This window comes from Lissotriton helveticus, chromosome 5_1, assembly GCF_964261635.1.
Source record: "Lissotriton helveticus chromosome 5_1, aLisHel1.1, whole genome shotgun sequence".
Lineage (NCBI taxonomy): Eukaryota > Metazoa > Chordata > Amphibia > Caudata > Salamandridae > Lissotriton > Lissotriton helveticus.
Genome location: NC_136065.1, coordinates 1,777,782,630 through 1,777,802,444, shown reverse-complemented (window position 1 = coordinate 1,777,802,444; position 19,815 = coordinate 1,777,782,630). Strand labels below are relative to the sequence as shown.

The 19,815-nt window shown below is 43.8% G+C and overlaps 1 protein-coding gene across 7 annotated transcripts in view; it reads left to right on the top strand.

Moving 5' to 3' along the window:
• The window catches only part of MAP3K3 (mitogen-activated protein kinase kinase kinase 3), a 2,022,699-nt gene that overhangs the window by 224,907 nt on the left and 1,777,977 nt on the right, over nt 1-19,815 (top strand). For all 7 annotated transcript variants that reach the window (XR_013594968.1, XR_013594969.1, XM_078645061.1 and 4 more), the window contains exon 3: nt 3,151-3,191. Coding sequence is in view for 5 of the 7 variants with exons in the window: in XM_078645061.1 (XP_078501187.1) it covers nt 3,151-3,191 (41 nt within the window). In the remaining 2 variants the exon portion in view is untranslated. The remainder of the gene's footprint in view (nt 1-3,150; nt 3,192-19,815) is intronic.

Below are 19,815 nucleotides of genomic sequence, written 5' to 3'. Positions count from 1 at the left end.
GGAGCCACAAACTTTCTCTTTTGTAAATCACTCGTGCCGCCTTATTGGATCACTTGGCTCTATGTAGCTGTTGTACATCATAGACCATGATTACAACTTTTAAAGACTCCTGTGTTAAAATGGTCTGCTGGGATGAGTGACCATAGTACTCGTCTTTCCCCGATCGATTAACATATGTTTAAACTGTCACTACAAAGTAGCATGCTATCTACATTGTGCTCGTGTTTTTTATATTAATTTGCACAATTTTTATTGGCCTGTAATAAAATGCTATAATTTGAATCGCCTATTGAATACTTGGGGCTTCAGAAGCACCTTTTAAATTGCCTTGCTGTAGGGCAATGTAAGACTGAATACATTAGACCTTAAAAAAGTTTCTTTAAAAAGTAAAATGTTTGAGGTGTTTTGGTTTTGAATTCTCGTCTTGAAATAACTGCTGCTCAGAAAAGTGTCATTGATGCTACAGTAATATACATGCCAAATGGAAGAAAATATGTTGAAGACAAAGGCAGAATTATTTACCGTTTGTATTCTATTTAAATATGTAATTTTTTTGTCAAACAAACACTCTTCCCCGTCAATCAACTGGGGACGTTAATATTCTCGGTAATAAATGTTTTTCTTACCAGTAGAACACCTCAATACAGCAGTCAAAAACTGAAGAGTCACCAGTTAACTTTTACTAAGAGTGTGCTATTGCATTAACATACAAGCACCATATTTCGTTTACTATTGGTAGAAACTAATTTGTTGAAATCTGCAAATCATGCAACAGATTGTGGCATCTGGCAACAATGAAAAACAAGCATTGGCATAGCCAATAGGTCTCGCCTTTGGGACCTTATATGTGTTCAGTTATCCAGCACAATATCCTCGGTGCAACAACATCAAGTGTTGCATGGCTAAACATTTATAAGGTCTCAAAGGCGAGACTTATTGGCTATGCCAATGCTTGTTATTCATCTCCCTGCATTTAAACAATTCTAGCTTCCATCCGAAAGGGGTAGGGCCAGTAGGAGACCACAAAACATAGAGATTTGCTGTTGAGCTAGTATAAATGCCAAATCTGTGAATCTGGCTGTGATTAGCTTAGCTCTAGGTTTTGGAAAGAGTCCCAGTAGTCACACTGCTGGCAATCGACTGAGGCTTATTCCTGTGGTACCATTAATAAGATTTAGCACTGTAGGCAAAAAGTTCGAGAGAGTAATGCAATCCCACACCATGTTGTAAAAATCAGCCCCCTCAGCTAGACATCTTGGATAGGTCGCATGAGCCACAGGAAACATAATATTAATCTGTTTCGGGGTGTGACATACCCTATGGAGGTAATGGCACTGAATTAATTTAAACCAGGCATTCCGGGATCTGGGAGGAGCCTATTGAAGGGCATTCTTCCAGTCACCATCTGTGATCGCCAGGCCCATCTCCGTGGCCCATCGTTCTCGAAACCCAATCAAGTTGCACCCCCGTTTGGGCTCATAGCGACCAGTAGAGAAGGGCTGGCACCCTTGTATGACCATTAGAAGTGCAAATATCCTTTAATTAACCATGTGGGGGGAGGAGTTCCTGTCTGCCACACTCCTAAGTGCTCCTTGTAATAGCCACCACCCCCCCATAAATGTACATCTGTGAATGATACCAATGCTGGAGAACTATTGGTAATAATAAATAACTGTTTTTATCCATTCCGCTGAATTGCTTTTGTTTATTCACTTGTGGCCTTGCATATGGAGAACAAAGTGGTACAAAAGGGGGTGGTGATGGACGGAGCATCTGAACCAAATCAAACACTCACACCCAGTCAACAGATCTGGGTTTAATCCATCACCGTTCTATAGCCCACTCTGCCACCCCAGTTCAGACATGGCCATATGCAAATCAGTCTGACCCTGTGCCTCATGGGAACAGTCCAGCCCGAACTGCCAAGCCATGCCTTCCCTGGACCGGAAACAAGCTTCCGAGGACCGGTTTCTGGCATTTCAGCCGTCTTCAGCTTGCTTGAATCCAGTGGCCCGAAACCGGTCCTTGGTTGCTTGTTTCCAGTCCAGGGAGGACCTGGCTTGGCAGTTCGGGCTGGACTGTTCCCATGGGGCACAGGGTCAAGACTGATTTGCATATGGCTGGGTTCAAACTGGAATGGCATGGTGAGCAAAAAAACAACGGATGTAGGCCCAGATCTCTGAACTGGGGTGAATGTATGACATTGTTCTGCATTCTGTCCATCAACTGTTGTTTTTGCATTTGCATATGGAGAAGTCATGTATTCTTTGAACAATACCATGAGTCTCTCTCAAAGTAGCATCTCTTTATTGTTAGCATAGATAAGATTGTCCTAATCTAATGCAGCCTGAAAGCCAATGGTGTAGGCTATACCGATTGTTAAAGGCCCTGATTTACAGGCAAGAGCCGCAGGCGAGGTCCTATAATGAGGTAGAGAGCCTTTGACAAGCTATTTTTCCCAAGTTTGAAGGGATATACTGCTGTTAAACCTTTTTACTCACTTAGGGTGGAATGTTTTACATTTAAAAGGGAGAAACCGAAGGACAAACATTGGAATGCCGAAGCAGAAGGCTTACACTGGACATTATTATCCCTGAGCCGCTTCATTGTCTTCAGTGGAGTTCCCAACATTCTAATGTTGAGCTAAAGTTAAAAAGATTTGAATTAAAGTCAAAATATGTATTTTTTCTTTATTGCATCCTATGTATGTGGACCTATTTCAGAAGTACCCAGTACCTTTCTGGCAGTGACGGTTACCACCATTAATTGAATACTCAGTGCAAGCAGTATATCAATATGTGAAGACGAGCATGTGTTAATCACATCAGTCTTCCATCCTCTCTTCCCACTTAGCACCAGAGATCAAAAACCATTCCTTTCTTCTCCGTGTTAGATTATACTATCTGTCCAGTGCAGTAAATTGCTTATTAGGTTTTAACAGCACCATGCACTGTAACCTTTTGCCATTTTTATTCAATTCTGCTATCATGGTTTTATGTACAGCTTTTGAGTAAATGTGCTACACAAATCCAATAGATTAAGAACTGTTTTTATTGGTTATAGGCCAACTCATGCATTTCTTTTTCTAGAACAAAATGGTGCAGAAAATTATGTTTTTAAATGTGTTTTTTGTTTTTTTTGTTTTTACAGAATGACATTAGGATTAAGTTTGAACTTCGCGGAGAGAGGAGGTAAGTCTAAATTAATGCTTCGTAGATGTATTGTGTGAGTAGCGTAGAGCTCACAAAAAAGTGCATCAGTTTCTAGAAGTAAAACTTAAGGCTTGTTGTGATGAATGCTTCAATATACCTGTGCACAAAGTTAATGGTATTATTCCAGGAATTTTATAGTGATACAGCAAATGTGGTACAGGTTTTTACTGATGGATGCAGTTATGATGCATTATTCTCTTGCACTTTAAAAGTCCAGGAAAATGAATCCAGAAGGGGGGAGGTTGCCAGATAGACCTTGTTCATTTTGTAATGTGTTTTATGAGAAGATTGGTTGCCTATTATACCGAAGGCATATGCATCTCTGTGGTCTCTCTTTTTCCCTCTTTGGTCTCTTATGAAAACTTGATCACAAGAATGAAAATGTATATGCTAGTAAGGACTGTTATTTCAGTTTGATGGTTTTTAGTATGCTTGTCTTTTATAATTTGTAAGTGCTACTTTTAAGGCCACAATGGCCGAATTAAAGTTATTTGATTGACTGGCATTATTCTCAGATTGCAGAATGGAGAAATCTCAAAAGCGGAGTGTTGCCTAAAATTGGTAATCGCGTTGAGGAAAACTGTAAATAAAAAGTAAAAGTGTTTTTAAAAAACCCCAACATATTTAGCTGTGTATAGTGATCAAATCATGGTGAGTGCTTTTAATCAGTGTATTAGGGGTTTGGTTGTCAAAAAAGGGATAGTCCTATCCAAATACTGCGATTTGTAGGGTTTTGTAGCACTAATGTACTACAAAATGCTGTTCACACACCTGTTTGCGGAGGTTTCGCCTCCACCGCTCCTCCCTATATATATTTGTGTGTGTGTGTAGCAATCCTGTACGTAGTACTTTACTTGTATATATATATATATATGCAGCCTATAGAGAGGGTAAAAAAGGGCCAGCTTACATTTAGTTTTCATTTGAAAAGTTACACAGAACAGAAAGGTAATATGCGACATTATTAACCAATAGGCTGCCATTATAGGAATAACCTCAACCCCTGTTCTCTCTTTGAAATTTCCATGTACAGTCATAAGCACTTGAATAATCCATGAATAACCCATATGCGAGGGACTCTGGAGCACTTCTTTAGATATATCTTCTTAAGTGGGTATTTTTCGCCTTTCTTCAGGAAAGCCTGCAAAGACACTTGCAAGATAGAAAGACAATAATGCAGCCTAAATACATAGGCTACACTGGCAGCATCTTCATCTTGAAGAGAAAAAGGGGGCCAGTATACTATATTTTGTGCAATTTTTGTAGTGTTTTAACACACAGAAGAATCCCCTTCACAAAACTCTTTTTTTCATGATAGAGATGAAAGGAGAGGACAGAATAGCCCGAAAGGCTTCATTATATGTCTCAAAATAGAAGCTGTGCTTTTAAGAATAGAGATACCACCCATATCCCATCTTGCACAGCTAGTGGCAGTTACTTCCGTTCTTTTTTCCAGCTCCTGCTATCAGGACCCTGGAGCATTGAGCTCTACCAATTTATTTCTTTTTTCTTCAAAATTCACTTCTGAATTGAAAAAATACCTACTGCATTCGACCTCTTTGGTCTTTCCCTACATTTTTTGTCTTTTACTGACAGGAATATTTTCAGTTTCACTCAAAAATGCAAGCTCTTTTTGATAAGTCTCCAGACTGTGGTAGGGAGAAGGCCAAGATTGATCCTCGCAGAGGGTGTATACTATGTCTTCCTGCTACTCCTGTTCCTGACTCCTGTTCCATCTGTAAATTTTTCTACAAGTGCACTCTGCATGCCAGAGAGGAGATTCAACTTCAAAGAGCAGAAGCATGACGAAAACAGCATGCCCAGTCTTCAGGTGGGACTTCATAGCGAGGAGAGGGTCAGTCCTCTACCAGGACTCTGTCTTCAGCTATGGGGGGCTCCCCTGCAGATGAAGGGCTGAAAAACGGCGTTGGTCTTAGTCGACCTTGAAAATGATGATGTCGAGAGGAGGTACAGCGCGGACCTGTTAGCCGCCTACCCAGGGCTCAGGGTCAAAACGACGTTGACTTTCCACATTGAGAAGATCTTCGATGTTGATTGCTAAGCCGACGACGAGGACACCCTGGTCGGCGTCAGGAAGCCCACCGTAGATGGTAACATCTCGCAGGTCGCCATCACAGTCACTTGACGTCGAGACACCACAGTCGAATCGATGTTGAGACACCACAGTCGATCGCCGACGCACTCCCACCGTTGGTTGACGCTGAGAGGTCGTCGATCGATGTCGAGACGAGACCCTCCTTCGAGGTGACGTTGAAAGTTGCCTTTGACATGTAGATCGACGTCGAGGGGGACAGGAGGATTCTCTTCAGGGACTTTGTCAGCTTCTCAAGGCTTCAGAAGGCGCGGAAAAAGAGAAGGCTGATATACACATCGGATTCAGAGTATTCCCGGACCTTTTCTCCCTCTAGGAATGTTCCCTCTCCAACGCTTCCCCTCTCAGCAGTCTATGCTGCCAGATGTGGAACCAAGACTTCCGGCACCGCCTTCTCCTGCCCCGCCTCCACCTCCTCCACCACCACCACCACAACCACCACAAAGACCACGGTCGAGGTCTCACACGAGGCATCGGTCTCAGTCGTAGACACTCCTCTACTCATTGTAGCGCTATTATGAATGATATATTGACCATTGACTCCATTTTGTGTAACTGACTCTAGTTTGTATAACGGACTCCATTTTGTGTAACAGACTACATTTTCTGCAAAGTGGGGCGAGTATGTCTAATTCCTCAGTGTGATAAGAAGAGGTACACACACACAAAAAATGAAGTTTTGTTGTACTAGTAGTTGTTTTATTCTGTGGTATGTTTCACCAAACAACAAAACAAAAAAAAAGAAAACCTGAGGTTCGATTGGAAAGTTCACAGATATGGAAAGTAGTCTTCCTCTGTGTGCTTCTTTCTCCCTTCAGGATATAGCAGGACTTGCTTTTTTCTTCTCCTTCACTCAATGAGCAGGCGCTGAGGGATGGAAGTATATTTTACCCTCAAAAATAAAACAGTACAGTAGAATACAAGAAGAAATGCTTCAGGGACTCCTACGTAGACCACCACTGAGACACCCTGGTGGTTGTGTTGTGTGCTTCATTACATGAAGTGCTCTGGTGCAATTTTACAGCCCCCACCACCTCCCTATGGCGAAATAACGGAGGAGCGGTACTTACCTATAGCCATGGCCCTCCTGGGTCGTGGTAGGAGTCCCGTGGCCGATGCCCGCCCCGCTGGAGAGACAGACACCTTGTCTCCCAGGTAAGCCACCACAACCATTTTAGGAGTCCCGCTCGCGGGATTACAGGATGTTTTTGCTCTTCACTTGTTTTCGCTCCTCACTGAGCAGAGTGAACTGGAACACGTTGTGTGCGATGCATGCTTGGTACCTTTCAGGGCAGAAATTGTTGTTGCCAGAGAAATGTGTGGAATGTACAGCTCTGTCTCGGAGTCAAAATACAGGGGCCTGGCCAGCTTCTGTCTTGACCTTGATACAGACCAGTACGGTCCGCTTGGTTTTTCGTAACAGAAGAAAGGGGGCTAGGTTTCTAGAACCTTTGCCTCAAGTTGAGTAAAGGTATTAAAGGCCAGGGATCTTGGCACCCAGTTGGGAGCTCGCTTGTGGGGCAGACGTGTCGTCACAAGAAAATGGAACTTTTGAGAGTCCCGATCGAGCTCCCACCTGGGCTGACAAGGGCTCCTCCGGTCAAGTTGGCGGAATGATAAATACTTGTTCGGTGATGTATTCTTCTTACTTCATGTACATAATCTCTAAGTTTCTCTGCTCCATGTATATATGCTACATGTTATTCTGGTTTTGTGCCCAAGTTACTTGATATTTGGGAGTATGCATTAAACAATATATTTTGCCTTCCTTTTCAAAGTATTGGATTAATAGATCTGTGTGTATCACTTTAAATGCACCTAAATGTGTTTTCTTGCCTCGCCTTAAGATAGTGCTTGGTCTTATTTTGTTGCCTCGTCTTGTGGGAGTGCTGTTTTACGTTTGGGATTTAAAGGTGCAGCAGTGCATTTGCCTCCTCTCATGAGGACTGTGTTTAGGTGTGTGTCCTATTGTTTCAAATCAGAAGCACACAACACTCATTCAAGTCATTGGCATCACAGAGGAAGGACTCATTCCAGACATAACAGGGACACCTTCTCTTCAAGCACAGGAAGATATACTTCTACACTTTCAGGTTTCACCAGTTGATGACATATCGACTTTTCAAGAAGTTCTAGTACGTGGTGCTTCCAAATTAAACTAACCAGTGTCCACTCCTACACCAACAACTGCCATAATATTTGAGACTCTTCAGCAAAAACAAGCTTCACGTCCCTTTCTTCCTCTGGTGCCGGGCTTCTTAGAACCAGCTATGGAACTTTTTCTGACACCCTCTTTAATTAAATCAGCTCCATCCAGGCTTCAAAAGAAATACCGGCCTCCAGAGCAGGACCCTACTTTCCTACGGATGGACCCATCTCCGGATTCTGTTTTTGTGGTGGTGTTAAAAAAGCAACATGTCACGGCTCCAATCTCTCCAGTGCCACCAGATAAAGAGAGCCGAAAAATAGATTCAGTAGGAAGGAACGTCTGCAACGAAGCAGCGACTACCATGATAGCTGTGGAAATCACTCCAACAGTTTGCGGACTACCTCCCTAGAGGCAATAGAGAGGACTTTGATGAAATCTTGACATAAGGTCTTATGGTTTTGAATCAAGTCAGCGCAGCAGCGGGCACATCTCATCTTGCTGTACATGGGTATTGCCACGGTGTGGTACTTCGGCGGCACTATGGCTGCGCCTTACGTCGCTTAAACCTGAATCACAGCAGCTCATCCTGAATCTCCCGTTTTCAGATCCAACTCTTTTTGGCACTCACGCAGATGAGGAAAAGGTCAGGATGAAGGCAGAATTAGAGACGCTAAAAGCTTTTGGCCTGGAAAGACCTAAGGAGCAACGTAAATCTTTTCAACACAGCTATTCTACACAGAGGGTTCAAGCCCCTCTGTGGTATCAGGGCCACCAGTCAGGCACGCAACAACAGTACCAAACGCTCCTACCAGCCTTATCAGAAATGACAAGCAATCGGAAGATCAGGACAGCAACTTGCTCAAGGAGGCAAGATGCCAGCAGGGTCAAAACCCTGAATCCTGTCTTCCCCCTCTTCTGTTACCCGATCCATTAGGGGAAGCATCCAACATTACCTGGCGGTGTGGCAAAAAATCATGCAAGACAATTGGATGCTGAATATTGTTTGCAATAGATATTCTCTGAGATTCATCAGCCCTCCACCGCCAATACCTCCGAAACAATCCAGATTCCAACAGGCGAACATTGTCTTACAGAAACAGGCAGTGGAGCCCGTTCCTCCTTTATACCGAGGCACAGGGCTATACTCAAAAGTCTTTCTTGTCAAGAAGAAAGACAAGAACGAGTTCAAGGCCATTCTCGACCCAAGGACGGCCAACTAGCGGATTCACAGAGAAAGGTTCTCTATGCTAGCATTGCACCAAAATTACCCTCCGCTACATTTAGGGGATGGGTTATGCACAATCGACCTTCAAGACGCATACTTCCACATTCCCATCATAAGGCAGCATTGCAAGTTCTTGAGGTTTGCAGTGGGTAACAGCCACTATCAGTACTGTGTACTTCCATTTGGCCTGAGGTCAGCACCCAGAACTTTCTCCATGGCGGTGGTAGCCGCACATCTGAGGAAACACAAAGTGTTCGTCTATCCCTATCTAGAGGATTGGCTAATCAAGGCATCTACATCTCAGGAGGCTCAACGGCACTTCAGTTGAACCGCCGATCTTCTCCTCCAGTTGGGACTCATGTCATTCAGGCAAAGTCAACCTCAATCCCTGTACAGTGTCTGCAATATGTGGGAGCATCTATCAATACTCTTATGGCAAGGGTGTGTCCTTCGGAGGAGAGATGCTTATCAATCCTTCGGAAGGCTGAGGCTTTCATGGCAGTGCCTCACCAAACCGTGTGGAAGGTCTCCTTGCTCCTGGGCTTGATTGCTTCCTGTATATTCCTCACACCGAATGCACTCCTCCACATGAGACCCCTGCAGGAATGCCTGGAAGATCAATGGGACCAGCAAACAGGAGATTGGGAAGACAAGATTCGATTGTCTCAGCATGCCCTCCGGTCCATCAAATGGTGGTGCTATCCCGCCAATCTCCTACGAGGGATCCCTTTTCAAAAGGAGATACCTGTTCAGACCATAGTCACAGATGCCTCTCATCAAGGATGGGGAGCCTACACAGGCCAACTTCAAATTCAGTGCAAATGGTCATGCAGAGAATCCACTTACCACATCAGTCGACTAGAGCTACGAGCAGTTCATCTGGCGCTGAAAGCCTTTCAGTCATCACTCCGCTCCAACTTCCTGCTTGTCCAGACAGACAATACGACAACAATGTACTCCCTCAACAAGCAGGGAGGCTCGAGGTCCAGAACATTATCTCGGGAAGCCCGGGCGATCTGGAAGTGGCTTCTGGCCAGAAACCTGACCAGAACAGCAACTCACCTCCCAGGTGTTCAAAATGCTCAGGCCGATGTTCTCAGCAGGCTCATCCAGGGAAACCATGTGCGGTCCTTGATATCTTCGGAAGATGAGGTACTCCGGAGGTCGACTTGTTCATCACCGCAGAAAACGTCAAATGCCAAAGCTTTGTGTTGAGGTACTACCAACCGGGAACCCTGGGGAATGCCCTGTAGATCAACTGGTCAGACAGATTTCTCTACGTCTTTCCTCCATTTCCCCTAATCCCGGCAGTCCTCATCAAGCTGTCACAGTCACGGGCCAAAATGATAATCATAGCCCTGGAGTGGCCACACAAATGGTGGTTCACTGACCTCCTTCACCGGTCTATACATCTACATCTCAGGCTTCCATGCAAACCAGATCTACTAAAAAAGTTCAGAGGCCTGATGGTGCACCCCAATCTCTCCTCTGAGCTAGTGCAGTTTGGACTCTTGAACTTATCTCGGAAATGCATAGACATCCTCAGGGAAGCATTGCGGCCTTCCATATGTTCCGCTTACAAATGGAAGAGATTCTGTATTTGGTGTTCATCGAAGAATGAGGATCCTACCTCTTGCCAGGAAGATGTCATCCTTCCATATTTGCTCCATCTGGCGAAATCTGGCCTTCAATCATCTTCCATTAGGATTCATTTGACAGCCCTAACTGCCTACAGGAAATGCCCTTCACAAACTTCCTTTTTCAGAATTCATCAGAGATTTCCTTGAGGGTTTGAAGACGGTTTTCCTCCCATTAGAAGTCCTTCTCCTTCTTGGGAGCTTAATGTGGTTCTCTCTCGTCTTATGCAGGAACCTTTTGAACCCATACATAAGGCGTCTTTACAGCGTCTGTATTTGAAGACGGCTTTCCTTGTGGCTTTACATCGACCCACAGGGTTAGTGAAATCAAGGCACTTTGCTGTCAAGAGCCGCACACAGTGTTTGATGCATGTAAGGTAGTCATGAGACTCATCCAAAATTCCTTTCTAAGGTGGTTTCGAATTTCCATGTAAATCAGACAATGTCTTTACCTACCTTTTTCCAGCATCCATCTACTCCAATGGAGAAACCTCTTCATTTCCTGGATGTTAGACAGGTTTTTTAATTATATTTGAATAAAACTAAGGATCTATGTAGATCTGACCTGTTTTTTTGTAAATTATGGTTCTCTCCGTACAGGTCTAGCAACTTCTAAGTAGTCCATCTCTAGATGGATTGTTTCCTGCAGCTTACTCTGTTACCAAAAAGCTAATAAATCTCTGGCTACTAAGCCTATAGTTCATTTTATCAGAGGAAAGGCAGCCCCTGTGACTTTGCTCCGTAATATACCCATTGCAGAGATCTGCAAAGCAGCAACCTGGAAATCAGTTCATACCTTCACTGAACACTACTGCCTGGACTCGGATAGCAAGGCAGATGCTCAAGTAGGGCTGGCTTCGCTTAGGAAACTATTTGCTTAAATATGCATTATTTTTCTCTGTCTCCTCCACAGCATTCTATAGGGATGGGCTTGCTAGTCTTTTCAAGTGCTTATGACTATACATGGAAATCACCTACGAGAGAAAGAACAGTTTCTTACATGTAACTCCAGTTCTCTCGTAGGGTTATTTCCATGATAAGTCACAAGTACTCCACCCTCCTCCCCGTGGAATAGACAGAGGGATCCATCACATGAAACATGCATTCACGTCTCATCGCCATCAAAAAGAACGGAAGTAACTGCCACTAGCTGTGCATGATGGGATACTGGTGGTCTCTGCATTTGTAAAGGCACAGCTTCTATTTTAAGACCTATATTGGCAGTTTATGGAGCTATTCTGTCCTCTCCTTTCATATCTATCATGAAAAAAGGAGTTTTGTGAAGGGGATTTTTCTGTGTCTTAAAACAATACAAAAATTGCACAAAATATAGAATACTGGCCCCCTTTTTTCACTTCAAGATGAAGATGCGCCCAGTGTAGCTGTTCTGAAATCTGCTTTTCACCAAAAGGACAGATCTTAGCCACACTACTCCCTCAGGCCGAGGCAAAACTCAGCGCTCCCCCAAGGAGAGATAATAATACCAATCCAAACATATTGAATATAACACACATGACTTTAATTCATACACTACTTCACAAAGGGCAGGCCGAATGCATTAGTCATGGCAGACTCCCAAGTAACAATAGGATAATTAAAATAAGCTATCAAAAATAAAATGCAATATATACATGTAATAATGAGAAATAATGGAAAGAGTAGAAAGAAAATAGCAAAGAGCGTGGTTAGGAACGCCTCACCGACTGATTCCTCCAAGTCATCTCTCGCCAACCAAGCTGAGGGGAGTCCGGTACTGCAGCCAGGCGAGAGCTCAGTCAAGGCACAAAGTTCCCACCAATTCAGAGCAATACGTCTATTATGTGGTGAACTTCCATCTAGCCCCCGGAGGCCCCTTGCTTTAATACAATTTAATCATGAAGCGAAACTTCTAGAAAGCCTTGCCCCTTCTCATCAGAGTTAACCGGGCTGGTACGTTCCAGTTCGCATTAAGGTCAAGACAGAAGCTGGCCAAGCTCCTTTGTTTTGGTTTCGAGGCGTAGTTTGTACTTTCCTTTGATAACATACCGTTTGCTCTGGTCTGTGAGGTGCGAAAAACAAATGAGGAGCATAACATGCCCTCCCCACCTTGCAAAGCTCAGAAAATGGAGACAGTCAAGAAAATGGAGTCAGTCCTGCAAGCGCTGTCATGCACGTATAGAAGCTAGAGCAGAACCAAATTAGTACGCAAGGTAACATGAGATCGTCAAAGCCAATAACAAGCACTGCGGTAAAGCAAGATAAAGTAAAGAACAAGATTGACAGAAGACTATGTCAAAGTCGATAAAAGAAAGGGACACTGCCCTACTTCATAACTATTCTCACTTGGCAAGCAATATCATTCTTCATTATGGCTAAAATAAAATAACAGACTAAAATCAGTCTAAGATGGTGGTAGTCGACGGTCATCATGGGGTACTCGACCACACGAGTGGCCCAGTTAGTACATGCCATCCCATGACCATCGACTAAAACCATCAACCTACATCAGGAATATAACAGCAAAAAAGAACACAGTAAATATTCAACATAAACCATCCCTGGACCAATGACCACTATAACATAGTGGTCAAAACTCAGCAACTCAGGGACGGAACATAGATAAAAGACTAGGTATACATTGAATACAGCAGCATAAACAAACTAAAATACATAAGGCTACTGCTATATAGCCTAGAACAGAGTGAAGTTTACCAAAATCAGGTACCATCCAAATAACCAATCCCATCATCCTCTTTGGACATCTTGCTTGACCTCCTTAGCTAATTTATGCAAAGAATCAATGTGGGATTGGATTGATTTAGAATGATCAGAAAGGTTAAAACAACACATCCCCTCTAAATCCGAACATCCATGATCATGTTTCAAAAGCAGGTACTCAATTGCAGCTCTATTTTGTAAAATAGCTTTTTGTGCACCTCGCACGTCTAACAAAATTGCTGTCAAAGAAATCGATGTATGGTTGATATTTTTGATCATAAGACACGCTAATTCACTAACAGCTCAGGAATTGAAATTGCTAAGCCTGGAATTCCTAGTATTGAAGCTGTTAAGCTAACATATTCAGATTTCGATAATAAAAATAATTCAGATGTACAATGTTCATTCAGCGGGACTGCCTCATGTACAGTCCGGACATGCGATGACGGATTTAACAGGAACATCATTAAACTTAATCTAGTGAAGGCACATGGTCCACCTGTAATGTTGGCTGGAATGTAGGTATAGGTTACATTACCGCAGGAGAACAACCACCCTACAGGCAATTTGACATGCCTAAAATGACTAGCAGATAGAACCACCTTTTCCCAAGGGTTTATTATGGACTGCATCTCCCTGGAAAATGCTAATAACATAAGTTGGTTGCGTTATATTAAAGCTTTCCTGTACGACATAGGTTTGGAGAAATATTATAACACCCCCACTCTAATCCCAGAAACACAGAAAAGCATTCCAGATACAGTGTTTAACACATTTAGAAGACCTGAGACTGGCCAAAGAAGCCACCAAACCATCAACTGTGCATAGTCTGGCTATACAGACCACCTTGTCTATCCAACCTTATCTAACGATCAGTACCACCAGTTATGAGAGATTTTTGTTGATCCGGTTCAGATTAAATTTTTTCTATCGACTGGTCACCCTCCCAAAAAGAAATGACTGGTCAATAGCTTTACCACCCTGTCCATGCGACGCCCTTTCCATTCAGACTACCATGCACACTATTTTATTTTGTAAATTTTATAGTGAACCCAGAAAGGCCTGGATCACTCTGGTACTAAAACACACAGGAATCAGGAGGTGCCGATCCGCAATGCTATTCCTACAGTTCTTGGAGAAGGAATGGTTAATAAGGGTCGTAATCAAATGTTTCAAATTCATTGTACGGCATAGACAAAACTTGGAATAGAGCTCCACCCTCTTGTCTAGAATACCCAGTAATTGTATTGAAAATATTAACTGTCTAGGACTGTAATTAATTGTATTGTAAATACCTAATCTATGTTTATTTTAAATTAATACGTTCCTATCATTCACAATGAAGCTTTTGAACATAAGTTTTTTATAATCATTTTTAAAATATGAACATTTTCTCTTTTTGTAATGCTAAACGAAATTTTTACCAAACTGTACTTTTATGGTTTTGCAAACAATGAAAACCGAATAAAGTACTTTGATTTGATTTGACTAGCAGTAGTCACTATATTTTTACACACCATTGTGTTTTGCACATTAGCACAAGCGTTGTCTCTTCAATTCTGGCATAAAACCTTTTCTTGCCAAGACAAAGATGATGAACTCCTGTTAAGTCGAATTTGGGTACACTTTCCAATTAAAGCTGGATTACAAGTTATGTTATAACAGACATCACCTTCAGTGATATTATAGGTTAAAAGCTGGGTCATCGTTTTGCTATCATTCTCTGTGGCTTTCGGGCAAAACTTACATTATTCATATAGTGATAAATGTGATCTCACTGCCTCATCCAAATTAGTGATGTTAAACGTCTGTAACAAAACTTCTGCAGGGGTAAGCACAGTTACAAGGCCCGTCGAGACAACATCCATAGTGCTGCGCATGTTAAACAAGCAGAAATAAGAACTGTTAAGCACCGTCTTAGCCAAATGCTCCCACACATTAGTTTTCTGAGTCAGAAGTGTTGTCAGTCTGCGTGGTCTGCTGGCCACTTCGCAATAAGGAGCCTCTCGTCCTCCCCGCCTCCAGACGCATGCGTCCAAAAGGAGTCCAACGAGTGCAAAGGGGACACAGACATTCCATGCAGTGAGCTAAATGAACGGAAACAAAAACAGGTACTACTCATGCTCGCAAATAACATTTGTCAGCTGGTACATGTTCCCATTTCTCTTTTCCAGGTTTCATCACTGAAATCACATTATCCTTTCCAGTTGCAATTATGTCAGCCTTTTCGGGGGGTCTATTGGGTGACTGTACCCACACCTTGGCTCCTGGATTTTCAGTTGAGCCAAACACTCCTTCCCCACTTAAGGTGAGGAAGGAGGATATCCCTCCTTATACTGGCATGATCACCAATTGCGCAACACGGTGTCCAGATTGAATAGGCAAGTCCGCATCTCCACTATTAAGTAGGATGACTTTTATTTCTCCTTGATAATCAGCATCAATCACACCTCCCAGCACATGGATGCCCTTTAAAGCCAATTCAGATCGAGGGGCAGTCAAACCAAAATGCTCTGAGGGTACCTTAATTCCCACTCCTGTTCCAATGAGTGTAACATCTCTGGGCTTCAAAGTATATTTTTGCAAAGCATATAAATCAAGACCAGCAGCCTCCGGTGTAGCTCTATACGGAGCCAAAGCTCCAGGAACTGTCTCCTAGTATAGGATAGTATTGGTAGCCACATGGGGCTGAATCTGCAAAGCCGGGGTCAACATTCGCATTCAAGGTGTTTCTGCATTTGCCAAAGGTCTGTTGTTCAACACCTGCAGGGCTTCACTCAAATAATCACTCCAGTTCTTTAACGAACCGTCGTACAACTTTTTAAGTTGGTCGTTTAACCGCCCATTCATTCTCTCAATCAAACCTGCAGCCAGTGGATAATACGGGATGTGAAAAATCCACTCAATATTGTGTTGTACACAATAATCCTGCACCAATCTTCCTTTGAAATGGCTCCTATTGTCCGTTTGAATCTGCAATGGAATTCCGTAATACAAAATCAACAAATCAAGAGTCTTCATTGTATTCCCCTGAGTAGCACGTTTACATGGAAAAGCTATCAAATATCCAGAGTATGTATCCACAGCTGTGCACACATACTGACATCCTCTACTCAATGGCAACCGTCCAATGTAGTCCATCTGCTAAATCTGCGCTGGTAACTTTCCTCTCCCTAGCTGACCTCTCACTATCTGTGGGACTGATCTGTGTTGGGCATGCTGGCAAATAGGACACTGTAAAATCACTGTTTTAATCAAATCCAAGGGAATGTGTATTCCTCTATTTTCTGCCCACATGCTAGTAATCTGTTCTCCAAAGTGTCCACTGCTGTGGCAGTGTGTGCTTTTTTAGAGCAAAAAGCAATTTTCGCTTTTTCCACTGTTTGTTAAAATGGTGAGGGCCCGGAAGCTCCCACACCAATAAGGTTTTACAAAAACCATGCCAAAACAAGTCACACATTGACAAAACTAAAAAAGCTGACCACTAATGTCAGACCTACTAGCTTTGCCAGTGCTAGTTTATTTTTGTTTCTCATAAGCTTATTTTTTTATGAACATTTTATTTTGAAAGCAAAGAATCATCAATCTTCAGCAAATATTTGCTTCAAATCAGAGAGCAGTCTGAGAGCATTATACATAGCCTCAGATGGATAAACTTTAAAAACTTGTGGGCACATTTTTATACTGGAACTACTGTCAGTAGTGCAGTTGAAGCTTACGACATTTACTTAGAGTGCTCACCCTTATAATAAAGGCTTTCAATTAATGAACCATAAATACAAGTTTGAACAGCATTAACATATGGGCAAAAATACCTTAGCTGCAGACCATGCCCTTCCCTGATCCTGAATGTGATACTGCAAACTGGCAGCCAAAGGGTTTGTGCCGCAAGGAGTTGGGCCTACTTGTCCCAAGGGCAAACTACACATGAAAACTTGTTGCCCTAGACCCCAAACAATATGTCCTGGGCGTCGGGGTATATGAATTCCACATCCCTGCCATTAACCCTATCTGCCTTTTAGCCAAGTACAATAATTTCTTTTTTTATATATATTTTTACTCGCATTTATACTTATGTTCAAATTGAAAATGAAATCAATACAATCAGAAAGTCACGAAAATAACAATACCCGCCTTTCCATCAAAACATTGTATATGCTCAGACTCAATACTGCTCATCAATACAGTACTACTGCACTATGTAATTCCCAGTAGATATCAGCTTTTTTATAATAATCAAATTATATGATAGCTCCATTCCCGTGGGGGGTAAGTGAGTATCTATTATGTCAAACGGTTCTCCCCTACTGGTTGCCCATAGACATGTCCTTGTTATCTACAGTACATTCTTCTGCAATTAATAATCAAATAATATGAACACAACAGTGTACCAGTTCCATAGAAAAATCAGAATAAACGAACCTATAACAACTTCTAAACCCAAACCACCAGAGGTCGCTCACCCAAGCCTGTGACTGTAGTTCAAAACGTCCAATCAAAAGTCTGCAGGGGTGGTAGGAGAGGAAAACGGAAGAAAGAAGGAAAGAAAGAGACACAGGATCTTAATACTAATGGAGCATCTGGAGCTATCCCTCAGAGTCGGCAGAAGAGGGGGTCTGGGTTGGCTCCGGCGCGTGTCTCTGTTACCACATTCTCACCTTACCTGCCCAGGGTTCTGCCAGCGGTTTACGTTGTTTCGTAACCCTATCGTCTCTTAACAGGGCTCGTTCCTCCGCACTGACCCAACGGGTAACGTCTTCCTTCCAGGTCCTTACTAGTGGGGCACGCTGTGATTTCCACCCAAGAGCTATCCGTCTCCTAGCCAGGATTAGAGCAGATCTAGAAACCTGTGCCCCAATTTTTGCGGCTTAGGTTTCGGGAATAATCCCAGTAGACAAACCTCTGGGGAGCACGCCAAGGATCTAGAGAAGAACCTATAAAGCGTATCTACAGCAGTAGACCAGTAACCTACCAGCTGCCCACAGGACCAGAGCATATGGTCAAAATCTGCGTCCATTTTAGAGCATCTGGCGCAGGCCTGATCCTAGCTGCAATATACCATGTTTAACCTATGTGGGGTAAGGTATGTTCTATGTAGAATATTAAATTGTATTAATTTAAAAGCTGCATTTCGAAATACCTTTTTTTGACCACCCAAGATCCTTTCCCACTCCTTCTCAGTCAATTGTCTATTTAACGCGACTTCCCATCGTTCCAACAAGCCAGGTAGGGAAGGAAGGAAGTGTTAGATCCCATATTGCCAGGTACAACCATTTCACTAAGTGTCCTGCTGAGCCCAGCGTCAGCAACGCCTGTAAGGCAGGATGAGTGCGTGGTTCATTCTCTGCTACGCCCCAAAGCTCTGTTATTGCCTCCCAAATTTTGTGGTAGTTTAAAAAGTGTCCTGGCGGGAGTTCATGACACTCTAAAAACTCGGACAGTGGCAACAGTTCACCATCTCTGTAACAGTCCCCAACTGTCTGTATACCCACCTCCTCTCATCCCGCCAGTTGCCTGCCAGTAAGGGGTGGACCTCTTCCTGCCTGAGGGACACCTGTGATTGGTATGGTGGGTGCATAGCACAACGTCTCCTTAGAACGTGCTGCACATCTATCCCAACAGGCCACCGCCACAATAAGCAAGGCCCCCACAGTAGTGAGTTTCTGGCGACGGTTAAGCAATCTAGTGATCAGTAATATGCATAGAGCCTCTGGGGAAAGCAATGACGTAGATAGGTCTCTCCCATCCAACCATCTAGCAAACCACTGGAGCTGGGCCGCCAGATAGTAACCCTCGAAATCCGGGGCCCCAGCCCCCCGTTCGCCAACGGGAGCCGCATGGTCTGCAGCGACACCCTATTCCTGCCACCATCTCACACCAAATCTCGCAATATCCTATCAAGAGTCTTGAACCATTTGGAACGCCTCCCTGAGTTTAGTCCGCTAGAAGCTAAAATCTTTATGGGGGAGCTGCCAGATAAAAAACTGTCACGCATATACCAGACTCTTGTGCGACACTGCTCCTCAGACCTGCAGCGGCTTAATAATGCATGGGAACAGGACATAGGGGAATTAGACGAGGAAGACTGGGTGGAGGCACTGGAGGGGCCAGAGGGGCGGCAATATCCACGCGCCTGCACCTAATCCAATTCCGATACCTGCACCGCACGTATTATACTAGACAGCGCTTGTGGAGGGCGGGCTTGGCAGCATCTCCCGACTGTCTTCGGTGCGGGACTGGGGTAGGGACGCTGCTGCACACGGTCTGGGAATGTAGGGCTCTACGGAGATTCTGGGATGGCGTGTTCCAATGTCTAAATGAGGCTCTGGCCTGGGTGCTGCAGAGAGAGCCTAAGCTGGCCCTGTTACACTTCATGGCTGGGGTAGGGGGCAATAGGTATAAGCGCCACTTGCTTTTACTGGGTCTAACGCTGGCAAAGAGAGATATTGCACAGTCATGGAAGGCGCCCCGAGCACCATCGCTTCTGGCCTGGAAGCGTGGGATGGACTTCTGTATGGGGATGGAACAACCAAAATTCCTTGCTAAGGGCTGCCCTCGAAAGCACTACAAAATTTGGAAAAGGTGGGCGGACTATCCTGGACTTGATCCGCCGCCTGAGAAGACAATGCCCTCCAGCCCCCTTGACAGATTGATAGCCATGAGGACAATGATGGCGCTTTGGTGTGTATGGAGTACATTCTCTTGCTAGGCATGTTACTGGTAGAGCAGGCAACGGCGCGCGCGCGGGGGGGGGGGGTGGGTCTTGAGGGTGGGTGGAGGAG